This window comes from Phasianus colchicus, chromosome 27 (genome assembly GCF_987193195.1).
Source record: "Phasianus colchicus chromosome 27, bPhaCol1.hap1.1, whole genome shotgun sequence".
Classification (NCBI taxonomy): Eukaryota; Metazoa; Chordata; class Aves; order Galliformes; family Phasianidae; genus Phasianus; species Phasianus colchicus.
This window is the reverse complement of record NC_143462.1, coordinates 5,355,305-5,370,597: the sequence shown is the minus strand read 5'-3', so window position 1 is coordinate 5,370,597 and position 15,293 is coordinate 5,355,305. Positions and strand designations below refer to the sequence as shown.

The following is a 15,293-nucleotide window of genomic DNA, read 5'->3' as shown; positions in this document are numbered from 1 at the left end:
AAAAAGTTTAGAATATATGTAGAAGTAAATGTATTGGGAGTGTGCCTGGGTGAGTGTGAGTCTGCACGTGTGTGCACGTTGTCAGCATTTATGTCTTAAAACAGCATTAGTCCTAGGTTGAAATATCTAATAATCCTGATTATTCATTTCCAGCTTTTTAAAAGCCAAAATGTTTTCAAAGGCACGCCTGGAATGCGAGCAATGGTATCATCGGATACACACTGACAGGCAGCTAAAATACGTGAAGCATTTGGGGATGGCAGAATTAGCACACATTCCAGTCACATCCCCATGTCTGCTGCAATTAACCTTTCTTGATCCTTCATATCAGTGGGCAGGAAGCATCTCTGGTTCCTCACTGCCAAGGACACCAGTTTATCTGGTCACCTGTGCTGTGGTCATTTTAACACTGAACTCATTTAATAGAGAACTTCCACACCATAAGTAGTACACAAGACTTCCCAAGGTCAATTTGTGGCCATTTTAAAATCATAGATTAACCCAGAAACTCCTGCTCCTGTGAGCAATACCAATGAAATGAAAGAGACTGCTAAAATGAGGATTGACAGATTTTCCAGTAGATATTGTCAATTATAGGAGTTGAACTCAATGATCGTTACAGGTCCCTTCCAGCTTGGGATGGTCTATGATTCTATATGAGAAAATACCTTCCAGTCTGCATCAAGCAACAAAGAGAAATAGCTATCAATACCAGCAAATTTTGCTTTATAGGACCGAATTCTCTTGAAGTCATATATGCTGAAGAATTAAGCCCATTACTTGAAACAAGAATTGTGCTGTCTGGGCCAGCAAGTCAAGGATGTGAATCTGATTGCCCTCATTTTCCTGAGTCTTCCCATTTTTAGTACTAAAAAATGATGCACAGTAGTGGGAAAAAAACACTCAACAAAGCAACATGGCAACATCCATATGCAAGAATAAAAGCGGAATTATCTCACTAAAGGGAATGTATGTGCTCAGAATCAAGGTGCCTAATTCTATGTACTCAGATCTTAAATTATTGGCCAAAGAGGGGGTGAGTTTGGTTTTGCAAGGTTTTGCATTTTGTTTAAGGAAATATCTTGGCCAAGGGGCCACGACAGATACTCCAAGACATGTAGCCCAATCCTGATGGTCCACATTTGCTTTCTTCTTGAGATAAGAACTGAATGTGATTTTGGTTGACCACTAGATGGCAAATTGTTACAGCAATCTCAATTGTTATGCTTTTATGTCTGTATTTCAGTGGAAGTCCAGGTTGTTAGTAAGTAAAACCTTGATCTGACTGGGCTATTGAAAACAACAATGGGGTGCAAACCACAGCACAAAAATAAAATAAAATGAATTCCTATCTTATAATATTAGTTATTAATTCTCTTTAATATATGTGTGTATATTCCTTTCTCTTATAAAGCATCACAGTTGCAGAGGGTTCATTAATCAGATTTCAAATCATTATAGAAACACAAGTAGCAAAGGCCGACACTGTTTGAACTGAATGCTTCCTGTTTCAGAAAAGGGATACAGCAACAAATGAAAGATAAATCACACCAATAGCAATCTGACCATGACCACAGGTAAGGAGGGACACTCCCACATCCTCTTTATCCCCCTTGCTTGTTGGATAGAAGCCATTGCATGTTGGATAGAGAAGTGGATGTATCATACACTGACCCAACAGTGGTAGCCACCAACCATTGCATCCCACGCATAGGAAGAAGGGGCTGTTTTCACATAAGGACACTCCCTGATTGAGAAATTTGCCCTGAGCGCTCCGGGAGGTGTTTGACAGTGTCACATTAAGTGGTGTCCCTGGGTGCAATGCACTGAGAGCTGAGCCAGAGCACTCTGCCACTCGTTCCTGATAAGCAGAGCCCTTTAACACCAGGGACTGCGAGAGGCTTGTTCCATGCTCTCAATGAGATAAGCTGCCATCCGCGCTTCACAAGACACTCCTATCTGCCAAGGTACTCTGAGAAAAACTGGGAGATGTGCAGTCCAAGCTGCAATCTTAAATGTGGGGGTTTCGTGAATGAAATTGAGAAACGGCCAGAAGCGTGGTAGAAAAGACAAAATTTGGTATTCAACTGAGTGAGAAATGTGAGGAAGGCTGATGGCCATCCTAAATTATCCAGTATAATTCCAATCCTCAAGTTGCAGAATCTGAAACGCCATACATTTTAATTCCTTCAATTTTTAAGGCTGTATTTTGGCAGTGTTTTTGAGATGGATTAGTCTCTTCTACTGTCACATAAAATTTAATCTTTTTTTTCTTTTATTCCAACCCTAACATCAAATAAACAGATTAAATATTAGACATGCTTGTCTGATGTTTCTTTGTGTTTTGTTGATGTGATTACATGCTGCTGGCTTTGTAAAAGCCATTTCATGCTGAGATATCAGCCAACCACCAGAAAATGTTCCAGCTCTGCCTAGTAGTCAGGTTGTTAATTAAACAATTTTGAGTTATTAATCAAAGTTGTCACCAAAATAATTTCTGATGAGTGGAGTCCATTTTCTTCAAACTCATTCTTCAAGATTAAAAATTCTAAAACAAAGGAATTATTTAGTCATTGCTCCCAAGAGATTTGTCTTTTTAGGGCTTTGGGAACATTTCAATGGAGTTGTCATTAAAGAAAGTTCTTCAAAGAATCCATTTGGACAGAGCTGAGAAAAAGGAGCAGCTCTGGAGAATTCTGCAGAGTTTTGTTCTGGAGTTTTGCTTCTGTCAGTGTCACAGAGGGTTGCCCAAAGTTTAACACCCACATTAATCCAAAACGCCACCAAATAACTGGATGATGAGAGAAGGAATTTCAACAACGCGAAATTAAAACTTTCTCTTGACCCTTTTCTATTAAGCTACACTGTTAAGTGTGATAAGAAAGCAGCAGAGCAAAACTCCTGGTATTCAATAATAATAATTTAGTTAACATGCCTGTTAATTAGCATTACAATATACTTTCACTGTGAAGATATCACAAACTGATATACATTGATGTATGTATTTTTGAACGTGTCCCATTGAATGTCAGTTGTTAGACCAAATTAATAAATGACGTAACCTTTAAAGGCACTAAATTTTATGTGGTCTTTTTAATATCATTGTTAGGACATAATCACAGATATGCACAGATGAAGATCTGCATATTCTCAGATAATGGATGTGGAGACAAATCAATCAATTTCTTGAGATGCCTCCCATCTCTTACAAGACATAAGCCAATGTTGAGTATAGTGCTGCTGGAAATAGTCACATTAGTGTAATTTTGATCACTCGTGTTGATATATTTTGAGGAAAGATTAAAATTAAATGCTGAAATGTGCAGAACCAGACACAAGAGCAAAGGACTTAATCCTTCTCATGTAAGGATCTAAGAATTTTCCCTCATGACAAGACTGAGCTATATACTTGACTGCATGCTAGTCCAAGTTTCCCAATTAAACAAAAGAATTCCCAAGTTACACTGGGAAATGGATGCTTTTCCAGACATAAGGAGCTTGGACAACAAGGCCATGTGCTCACAGTGAATGTGACTGACAGGACACTGACAAGAAAGCACTGTCCAGCTGTTTTCACTCTTCTTTCTTTTTCAGTGGCTGAGGCTTTGTGCTAAAGAATCTCTGCTTATCGCTGTTTGTCGTCCCACCTCGTGGCCACTCACCCACGGCTCAGAGCAGGTTGCAGTAGTGCAAATGCACAGGGATGGGACTCCTTTCCCTGTGACTCTCCTTTTTCTTTTCTTTTCTTTTCTTTTCTTTTCTTTTCTTTTCTTTTCTTTTCTTTTCTTTTCTTTTCTTTTCTTTTCTTTTCTTTTCTTTTCTTTTCTTTTCTTTTCTTTTCTTTTCTTTTCTTTTCTTTTCTTTTCTTTTCTTTTCTTTTCTTTTCTTTTCTTTTCTTTTCTTCTTTTCTTTTCTTTTCTTTTCTTTTCTTTTCTTTTCTTTTCTTTTCTTTTCTTTTCTTTTCTTTTCTTTTCTTTTCTTTTCTTTTCTTTTCTTTTCTTTTCTTTTCTTTTCTTCTTTTCTTTTCTTTTCTTTTCTTTTCTTTTCTTTTCTTTTCTTTTCTTTTCTTTTCTTTTCTTTTCTTTTCTTTTCTTTTCTTTTCTTTTCTTTTCTTTTCTTTTCTTTTCTTTCTTTTCTTTTCTTTTCTTTTCTTTTCTTTTCTTTTCTTTTCTTTTCTTTTCTTTTCTTTTCTTTTCTTTTCTTTTCTTTTCTTTTCTTTTCTTTTCTTTTCTTTTCTTTTCTTTTCTTTTCTTTTCTTTTCTTTTCTTTTCTTTTCTTTTTTCTTCCCTTCCCTTCCCTTCCCTTCCCTTCCCTTCCCTTCCCTTCCCTTCCCTTCCCTTCCCTTCCCTTCCCTTCCCTTCCCTTCCCTTCCCTTCCCTTCCCTTCCCTTCCCTTCCCTTCCCTTCCCTTCCCTTCCCTTCCCTTCCCTTCCCTTCCCTTCCCTTCCCTTCCCTTCCCTTCCCTTCCCTTCCCTTCCCTTCCCTTCCCTTCCCTTCCCTTCCCTTCCCTTCCCTTCCCTTCCCTTCCCTTCCCTTCCCTTCCCTTCCCTTCCTTTTTGCCCTCCTCTCCTTTCCTTCCCTCTTCCCTTTCCCTTTCTAATATTACAGTTTTAATGTATTGACACACTTCTCTCTCCCCACTCTTTCTTTTAGTTCTATCTTTTCAATTTCCAGTGCCATCTGAAACAAGAACAAAGCACTGCTGGGAACTGCCCATTTATGGAGAGGAAATCCAGAGCAGCCATGAACGGAGGCATACAGCAATGACTTGGGCAAATGCAGGAATGGAAACTAATTTTAGTTATTCCATTGCAAGCTCATCACACTGTCAGTGTCACACTCTTCTTTATCTCCCATATCACGTCCAACAGTTGCCTCATGCCACAGCTATCTCCTGACAGAGACCATTGTGGGGCGTATTTGTAACAATTTCGTGGCAGTATTTTGGAAAATTTCAGATCACATGTTGGGATGATTGCTAGAGCACGTTAACTTGCATCACTCTCCTACTTCCCTCAAATGGCATTCTTGTCTATGGTGTCTTGATTAGAGAGTAGCTCTGAATCTCAAACCCAGCCTTCATACAGATTTTGGAAGAGGCTGAAGATTTGCACCACAGGAATTTTGGCAGTTCTGAACAAGATGTCTCACTGTTGGTTCAGTATGAATGCTGAGATCGGATCAAAAGTGCTGTGTCAGAGATATGTTACACCTCTAAACATGGTGTGGTGGGAAAATATGTCGGTTTTTTTAGGTCTGTCTCTTTTTAAGGGCTGATTAATGTCACCAAAGGCATTCTTGATTTTACATTAAAACATCTTTTTCTCTTTTACTAACGATGAATTACTTACGGACAAAAGAAGTCATGGCTGAGAATGAGAACTCTCTGAGTCATGTAGAAGACATTCTCAGGCTTGACTCTTTTCTTCCCAAATATTTCAGCAAATAAACAAAGGTTACCTTGTGCTATAGTGCAAATCTCTTGCAGGAACGGTAGAGGAGTGGATATTTTCTCATGGTACAGCAAGGCATTGCACTTTGAATTCCAGCAATGGAAGTGTGGCTCAAAGTGGCTTGATCAATTTTCTGTTATGAAAGAGGGATACATCTCTTTTGTTCTCCTCAGTCTCTTTTCTTTGTATATAATACACATTCCTGAGGGACATAATTTGTTTTTTCTTATATGTCGCATATGCAAAGATGTAATTGTGATTTGAAAATAAGCATGAATTTAAATGAAAACTGTAAAGATTTGAGGTCACGGGATACTGAAAAAGCCCAGTGTTTGTTCAGTTTCCTTGTCTTTAAAAAATGGATTTTAAAATCGTATTAGAATTTGTTAAGGTACGCTTTACTGAACCCAAATCCACCTGACTGAGTTTACTCATGGAGAAATCACACATGGGTAATTAACTGGAAAGCTTTCTGTTTGTTCTCTGGGAAACCATTTCCATCACAAAAGCCCACGTGAGCAACTGCTAATCACTCCTTCCTGGAAAAAATCCCACATCCCAATGCTCTCTGCCTGCGTTGGTGGGAGCAGGTGTGCTTCCATGTTGAAAATCAGCCAAAGAAAGGATGAGGATGCTCAAAAAGTACTTCACATTCTTTCTTCCCACTTCCTCTTTCCCAGAGGAGCATCACACCCTTTCAATCATGGTAGATTGTCGACCTTGGCACTTCGTAGAGCCCTGCTTCGCTTTCTGGCCTTTCAGCACCAAGCTTGCTTCACACATTCCTACTCAAACCCGTGCTCTTCTGCTGCCTCTTGACAGAAGAAGCCGTGGAGGCATTGGCTTGGAGGAAGTTGCCTGGTGCAATGGAGATTAGAGGCTATTTTGGAGCCCTGCAATCTTCAGGACTGACCCTTTCAACAGCTGAACTGTTCCCAGGAGTTGTGCATAGCCTTGGCCATGTCAACCGCACTTGTGGGCCTGCCCCAGCTCAATGCTGGAAGTGGGAACAGAGCACTCTCTGAGCTCAGGGATGATGTTCCCCTTTGGTTCTCACCATGGCATAGGAATGGACAGTGTCCAATCCTCCACCAGAAGCCAGATCTGATAGAAAGAGCATGACATGAATTAAACCTGAAAGGAGGTTGTAGTAAGATGGGTGCAGACTTCTTCTCCCAAGTTGCTTGTGATAGGAAAAGAGGTAATGGCCTTAAGCTGCAGCAGGGGAGATCCAGGTTTGGTATTAGGCCAACCTTCTTTTCAGTGATGCATTGGCACAGGCTGCCCAGGAAGATGATGGAGTCACTGTCCCTGGAGATGTTCCAGAACTGTGGAGATGTGGCACTGAGTGACATGGTTAGTGGGCATGGGGTTGGACTTCAAGATCTTAGTGTTTTTTTCCGACTTTAATAATTCTATGACTCTAAACAGTGCCCTGCATGTGCAGAGTGCTGTTCTTGATGCTGTATACATCAGTGCTGAGGCTTATGTTTTCATTAGCTGCATTTTCCCATTGTGCAAGTGCAAGTTCACTGGGGAAATGAACACAAGACCAAGAAACCTTTCTATAACTCTGTCTGCCTGATGACCCATTTATTCCTAATAACAGAGGATCTTCATATCATGGAATCATAGAATGGCTTGGTTTGGAAGGGTCATTAAAGTCCATAGAATCATAGGATGGTTGGGATGGGAGAGATCTTAAAGTCATAGAATCACAGAATCACAGGATGGCTTGGATTGGGAGGAAACCCAAACTCACCCGGTTCCAAATGCCTGGCATGAGCCTGTGCCTCCCACCAGATCAGGCTGCCCAGGGCCCCATCCAGCCTGGCCTTGGGCACCTCCTGCGATGGGGCCCCCACAGTTCTCTGGGCAATCTGTTCATTCAGGCTATAAAATTAATAACAATTAAATACTGTTATCTATTAAACTCCCTCTTCATTAGCTGAATTACCCTTCAATGTGCTGTTGTTCAGAGTTATCAAAACAAGAGTGGAAATACAAAGACAATCGGAATGTCTGAGCAGTAATTGTGCTTCTCACTAGCACCTGGAAAAATCTTTCTGGCTCTGGAACTGTTCATCAGGAATAACAGAAGTGAGAGAAGCTTTCAGCCCTAAACCTTGTAAGAATCAAGCCATGCAACGCTATAGATCCCAGTGCCTACAGGCTCTGAAAGGCATATCTCTGCATGCTTTTGCCTTTGCATTCAAGCTGTTATTTATGCTTGTCTGAGGAGAAAAACCAGATATGAACAAGCACTAAGGATAAGGCTCTAAGTGCTGAGAAGATGCAGCACCTGTCGCCTTCCAAAAAGCAGGAGCTCTTCCAGCACGCTTACATTCTTCATGGAATAATAAATATACTTATGTATATGAAGTCAGTGCACTTCTGAAAATAATGTTTAAACATAAAACCATTTAAATAGGTATTACAGCAAATCTACTACCCCCTCATTTGCTGATGAGAAATCAACTGGAAGAACTTCCTTTACAGGAGCCCGTAATTATGCTACAGAGGAGTGAGCACTGTGTGCCCTAACTCTTTTCTCACAGTTTTCATTGTTAATTTCCCTTCCTGTGACCATAGGACCTTGGCTCAGCATAGTCAGGTGATGAATCACAAGCAAGATTGTGTTTTTCTTATTAGGTTAACATAAGTGACCTCAGCTCCAGAATTTCCCTAAGTTTTTCTAAGCTTAGCTCCAGAAAGCCACAATGTTCAGAGATGAGTCTTTGATAAGGCTGAAGAGATATCAAATATCTCCTTCCAGTGTAGTGTAGTAGTAAGCTTCATAAATTGTTCTGCTTTTCTTATCAATTTCCCATATTTATAAGGGGAAAAGATGAATGAAACAATGTTAAAGGCCGTACTGATGTCTGTGACATCAATACCACGTGTGATTTTCACAAAGATATTGATAATTACAAAACAAACAAACAAACAACAACAACAACAACAAAAAACCACAGAAGAAATTTAAACAGCCATGGGTTGAGTATCAGTCTAATTCTGTCAACTGGAGTTGAGGCCATTTGTGAGAGTGATGGGTCTTGAAGAAGAAAAATATGATCAATATTGAAGAAGATACTGAGTATCTGTGAAGGAAGAAAGTTGCAGAGATGAAGCAACAAATCCCTGGATATGCTTAGCCACAATGGAAAAGAAGGATCTGCAAAAATCAGTTTAGATTTGCTCTTTGGGTAAAGCTCTTAGTGTTTGCAAAGGGAAACTCTCCAACAACTAAATCAAGAATTACTACAAGTTCTTACCTGCTAAGTAAATAAGATATGAAAGGAAGTGAAGATTTTCTTTACTCTTTCTGTTTCTGAGCATTTGCATGGCACACAGCACTGAGCACCAGCACTCAACCCGTGCTAATGTTCAGATCACACTAAAGGAATTATTCTTTGCCCTTGGTGCAAAGGTTCGTAGATTTCAGTAGAAGCTCTGTCAAATTTACGTTTCCTCTATATCTGCATGGATGGAATTGTTCACACACGCCGAAGGAGGCAGAAAGAAAGAGCAGTTCCTCTCCAAGGAGAAACTTGTCCTATCTTCTCGTGTCCTAGAGCAGAATGTTTACAAAAAGCTCATTAAGGGAAAGGGGATTGCAAGATAGCAACAAATCTGGTGAACAGCTTACACTACACGAGATAAGAGAGGCAAGGCGACCATAGAAGAGAGCAAGCCCTATCCAATTACTGAGACCTGGCTTTGGGGAGGGGGAAGGGAGAGAGGACGGATCACAAGTTTCAATCCAAACTTGTCATCTCTCTGTGACACAAGGGGATAAAACCGCCACTTAGCCCACATGAGAGCTAGAGCTTGTTGAGCGTGGTCCGAGGCCGGAGCGAAGCCATGGATTCCATAGTCCTTCAGCTGTGGGCTGGCCTCTGCCTCTTGGTTCACCTTGCTGCCTGCAGTCCCATCCTGAGCTTGGAGCACTCTTCCTTGGAGGAAGGCGAGCCTCTCTTCGATGAATTCCTGTCTGAGCAGGATGGCGTTGATTTCAACACATTGCTTCAGAATATGAAGAACGAGTTCCTGAAGACGTTGAACCTCTCCGACATTCCTCTGCACGAATCGGCCAAAGTGGACCCACCAGAGTACATGCTAGAGCTGTACAACAAGTTTGCCACTGACAGGACATCTATGCCGTCTGCGAATATCATTAGGAGCTTCAAAAATGAAGGTAGGATACGTGCATCTCTAGAAATGGTCACCCTTGTAGTCAACATGAGGTATATATATATGTACATAGTCAAGCAGTCATTGAGCGCACAACAGGGAGTAAAGGCCTTTCAGTGACAGCACCATTAGCAACAGACAATTAATACTGCTTGTACTAATGTCACTTGCTATGAGATGGATCCCTTGTCCTTTGCTTTTGAGATTGCAAGTTTTCAGGGAAATATGATATTCCTCTAGTATTTAAGAATATAATTTGAGTGCATTGTTTTCACTGTCCCCAGAATGACACCTGTTGTTTGTTATTATCTGCCTCATTTTCAAATGGAAACTCATAGTATTATTTGAATTTAAGGTGAGAAATCAGTTTACATATTGTTCAAAGTTGCAGAATTTTCTGATTGTGAGTGAAACAAAATGTGGATTTCTGTCAATAGCCTCCCACTTTTGATCCCCATGGGATTTATAACATTTTCTTCCTTTGATATCTGAGCACGGTCTAGACAATATGTAGAATTTTGTATCACAATTTTTTTTTTTTTTTGAGAAATAGGATATTTCATGTTAAAAATTATATTAGAAAAAGGAAGCTTATTCATGACTTTACACAATTCCCTATGTTTCTGTTTCAACATTTCCCCTCATTTCAGCAAAGACAAGATAAGTTTCAGTGATAACATTCAACAATTTCTTAACAGTCATTTGCACCAATGTGGGATTTGTGTTAAAAATGTTTTTCAACCAATCGTTTTCAAATACCAGTCATTCCACTTGGCAAGTACAAGTGCTTCCATTCTGTCTCTTTAGAGATACGTGCAACTATTCAAATTGCTGCAAGACTTCTCCACGCTACCCTACGTAACATATAACAGCCATCACTGCATTTTTATCACTCTGCTCAGTCCTGCCAGGCCTGGATACTCTTTATTGGCAATGTGTTTCTGGTTTGTGATTTAAATCTCCTTTACATATCCTTTCCTCCAGAGAGAATTTATTGAGTGGTTGATGGCAAACCAGCTAGACCCATGGGTGAACAGTTCCTCACCTCAGTATAAATGCAGACATATGCAGGAATGCCTGTTGTTCTTTTCTCACTGTGTACTATGCAGGAGAAATGAACACAATGAAATTTGTTGAGTATACCATGCCAACCCATACAACACGTAAATCTGGAATCATTCCACTGGCAAAATGAGCAAAAATGGAACAAACGGAGCTTTTTGCCAGTATTAAGAGCGGGGTTCACAGCTCTGTGCCCTTCTGTGTGATGTTCCATCTCCATCACTGCAAAAATTCTGTACTGAGATAGGGCAAATTTGGTGTAACCTTCCATCATTTCGGTTTTCCTCTCACCTCTGCTGATTCCAAACAGCAGGATGCAAAGAGGGACTACTGATGTTAACATGATTATACAATTGTTTGGGTTTTCTTTATGTCTTTAAAATCCATGAAATTAAGAATCAGCCATTTCATGCCAACATCACTCTTTTTTAATATAGAAATTAATTACACGTAACCTTCAAGGAAGTAGAAACAGACTATTTTGCTCACCAGAAAACTGGTGGTAATGGTAGTTTCATTGCTATTCATTAAGCCCTTTATTAAATTTGTAATTGCTATAAAGATATTATAGAAATGTAACATGAAGCACAGGCGGAGGTAGGTCTGAATATAATGCTCTATTGCAACCAGAACTGCAGTGCTCTATCCGTGAAGGTCCTCAGGGAATTTTCTATTTTCCTATGGATTTCAGATCACCCTTCCTGACCCTGCCAGGGATGTACTGGTAGCAGAAAGGCATCTCAGCCTATGGACTTTGTAGTTGAAGTGCAAAGTCACATCTTGACTTAGAAATGAACACTTTTCTTGTCCTGTTAGTGCTGACCCAGCTTGCTGCACCTAGCCATGGTGTAGTGAATTCCTTGTGCCTGTTTTCTCAATGGTCAGGTGATATTTCTCCATTCTGTTGGCATCTCACAGAATTATTAAGGTTGGACAAGATCACTCAGATCACTCAGATCACGACTAAGCATCCCTGTGCTTGAATAGCTGTGTTTTTCACCTCTCAGCACTCCTACGCTGGTGCTGTGTGGAATATAATCAGCTCCCATCTTATCAATTGATGGGTAGGGAGATGTAAGCTCCTTATTTTTTAATTTATGAATCGATGGAATTGCTAAAGCAGAAAAAGAATAGAAAAAAGAAGAAAGGCAGGCGCCTCAAAACCTACTTCATGGCCATAGGAAAATTTCTGTGCTTAAGTGAGCTGCTTGCTTAAGTACATGGATGGAGTTTGGCCAATGCTTGCAGTTTTATCAGTGTCCTTTTTCTACAAAGTTACCAAAATTGGAGGAGTCAGAGATGAAGATAATAACAGGTCCCAAGCAGTTTGCATCTGCAGAAAGTTTACATGTAGTCTCTATGTCTAAGTCTGTCTTCAAAGTTACAAGTAGACAGCATAGTAATTCAGTAACAAATATACAATCATTAGAATTGTAAGATTCCTACATTGCATGAAGAAATGCGTATTGCTATGTATAAACAAGCAACGCAGGCAGGACAGACAGCCTGAATGACAAGCAGATATTGTGTGCTTCTTATATGCTTTATTAACCAAAGCTGCCAAAAATGCCTGAGTACAGCTGTCTGACTGCTCCCTTGAAACTCACTGACTCTGTGGCAGCATTCCTATTGACTGATGGTTCACACTGGATGTTCACTGCCTGCTCTTCCTAACCTGGAGCCTTTACAGCTTCTCAGGCAACTTTTCCTCCTATCATGCTTGGTGCACTGAGTTGCTGAGCATGTTTCAGCAGGAGGAAATACTTGCTAGCACGAGAACACACAGCAGACACAGATAGAGACTGTTCTTGCATATGCAGCCTATGTGTCATCTATCTCATGTTCACTCCAGTGCTGTATCTTTCTTCCCTTCCTTTGCTACACTGACTGTTTTTGTCTCATTTTTTTAATAATTCCTGAGAAGCTATTTCATTTTGGTATTAGCCCATGTTTAACAGGTAGTCCTTCCAGGTGATTAGGAAGCCCTTGAAGCCATGAAAGTAATAAGAAAACCCTTAAGTCCAGATTTACAGTCTTTATCTGATGCAGGATCTCACTGTTCTTAGATATCTGTAATAAAGTTGTGGGCTTTTTTTCCAAGGACAACGGAGAAAACACTCTCCTGAAACTGTTGGACTGAAACCATGCAATGCAAAACATGTCAGGTGAACTTCAGTGCATGTGTTATTGGATATATTGATCATTCTAAAATATCTGATTTTTGTTATTTCCAGACCTTGCTTCCCACCCTGTGGGTGTCATAGGAGTTCGGAAATATCCCCTTCTGTTCAATGTCTCCATCCCCCATCATGAAGAAATCACCATGGCAGAGCTGAGGCTCTACACCTTGGTGGAGAGGGACCAAATGCTGTATGACGGGCTCGACCGAAAGGTCACCATTTTTGAAGTGCTGGAAAACAACCATATGGGGGTAGGAGAAGAAAGAAAGATTGTGGCACTGGCATCCAGACAGATCTATGGCACAAGCAGCGAGTGGGAGAGCTTTGAGGTGACCGAAGCCATAAGGCGTTGGCGAAGGGCAGGGCTGACCACGCACCGGCTGGAGGTTCACATTGAGAGCAGGGAAGGGGAGGAGCAGAACGGAGAGGGGAAGCTCGATATCGACATCAACTCTGAGGCTAAGCACGTGCCCCTGTTGATTGTGTTCTCTGATGACCAAAGCAATGATAAGAAAGAGGAGAAGCAAGAGCTGAACGAGATGATAGACCATGAGCAGCTCCTGGACTTGGAGAACCTGGAGGTTGGCAATTTTCACGGACACCCTGGTGAGGAGGCTCTGCTCCAGATGCGTTCCAACATCATTTATGACTCTACTGCCCGAATCCGAAGGAACGCAAAAGGCAACTACTGCAAAAAGACTCCACTCTACATAGATTTCAAGGAGATTGGCTGGGATTCCTGGATCATCGCTCCAGCAGGATATGAAGCTTATGAGTGCCATGGAGTATGTGCCTACCCCTTAACAGAGCACGTCACCCCAACAAAACACGCCATTGTCCAGACTTTGGTTCACTTGAAGAATCCCCAGAAAGCCTCCAAGGCCTGCTGCGTGCCCACCAAACTCGATCCTATCTCAATTCTCTACATGGATGCAGGAGTGGTCACCTACAAGTTCAAATATGAAGGCATGGTGGTATCAGAGTGTGGCTGCAGATAGTAGCAGGGAACACATGCACAGGGGAGTGCACAAGGGAAGTATTTAATGATTCAGTCTGTAAATTTGTACATTTCGGATTTCCTATTTAATAAGGTTATTTAATGAGGCATGTACAGATAATTGTATGTTTCCTGTCACGGGGAATGGGCAAGTCATATGACAGTAGGGAATGTATATTTTGTTCCATTGCTTGCTTCTTGCTATTCTGTTCAAATTATGACTGTCTGTCTTCATACCTGAGCATAGAGCAGATCACTGGATTGTTTGGGTGGGCTCTTCATGCCAGAAGGGGCACATTCAAATTCGCAGGAACAAAGGCATCTTTTTGTGCTTTGTAAATGGTGATTGGCATCTGTAGGGATTTCCAGAGCGACTAAAACTATGGGCAATACATGCCTAGTTGTTTAGTTGTAGCATAAAATCTTCATAAAGATCTTTACATGCTCAGATATTTCTTTGAAAATTTATCTCTGTAGCTCTGAAATCCCAACAAAAGATTTAGAATGCTACCAGTTTATACCAGCTTAGAAACTGGTCCCCCACCCAGTCCAGTAAGCTACATCCCATACATCCACATTACCCAGTTCAAATGGCCAAATAGTATTGCACTTAGTCTGCATAGAAATAGACAGAAAAGGAAACCCCATTGTGCCTGCTAGATAGAGAGGATCTTTCCTTTATGTATGTGCTGAAGTTGTCAATTCATAAAGGTACTGCCCCCCCCTTAAATGATATATGATGGAGTCACATGCCAATGTTTCCACCACTCTTCTGCAACAAATCGCAGTGATAAGAAGGTGTCGGAGCTGAGAAACAATAGACCCGTCACTTTATTTATACTAAGCTGCAAATTTGTCAGATTCTTGGGAAAGTGTAAGTGACGCTGACTCTTTAGCCTGTACCAGAGCCTACTGTACTGTCCCTGCATCTGTTTTACACTTTTAAGGGAAAGTTATCTTCACTGGAAGTGATAAGGGCCTTTGAAAGAATCACTCTAACACTTCATGGGAATGAACACAAAAGACTTTATCACGCACCAACTAAAACCAGTCTCACCTATTTTCACACATACTCTTCTGTGCTTCCCATAATTTATTGATCTATTTATTGACTGCCTGCCTTTGTAATATAATGTAGAATACAGAATGTTTTATTTTTGTGCTTGTATGTAACCCCACTTGGATAAAACCTTGTACCAACCCTCCTGGATGTGGACTCTCTCTGTTGAGTTGTTGCTGTGTGGAGATTGGGACTGGCGATGTTTTTCTGCCCTAGATACTTGTAAATGCTGTACCCCATGGCTATCTCCATTGCATACAGAACTATTCACCCCAGTGGTTTATTTAAGCAGCATTCTGGTGAGCGTATGGTGTTGCCCACTCTGTGAGCACTGCGTGGCTCCCAGTA

The 15,293-nt window shown here is 40.8% G+C and overlaps 1 protein-coding gene across 1 annotated transcript; it reads left to right on the top strand.

The window, feature by feature from the left end:
- The first annotated feature begins 8,788 nt into the window (after nt 1-8,788).
- Nucleotides 8,789-15,032, top strand: BMP10 (bone morphogenetic protein 10). Its single transcript, XM_031608023.2, has 2 exons — nt 8,789-9,650; nt 12,943-15,032. The coding sequence occupies exons 1-2, from the start codon at nt 9,317-9,319 to the stop codon at nt 13,884-13,886; spliced, it is 1,278 nt and encodes a 425-aa protein (XP_031463883.1). The 5' UTR covers nt 8,789-9,316; the 3' UTR covers nt 13,887-15,032.
- Nucleotides 15,033-15,293: the final 261 nt, after the last annotated feature.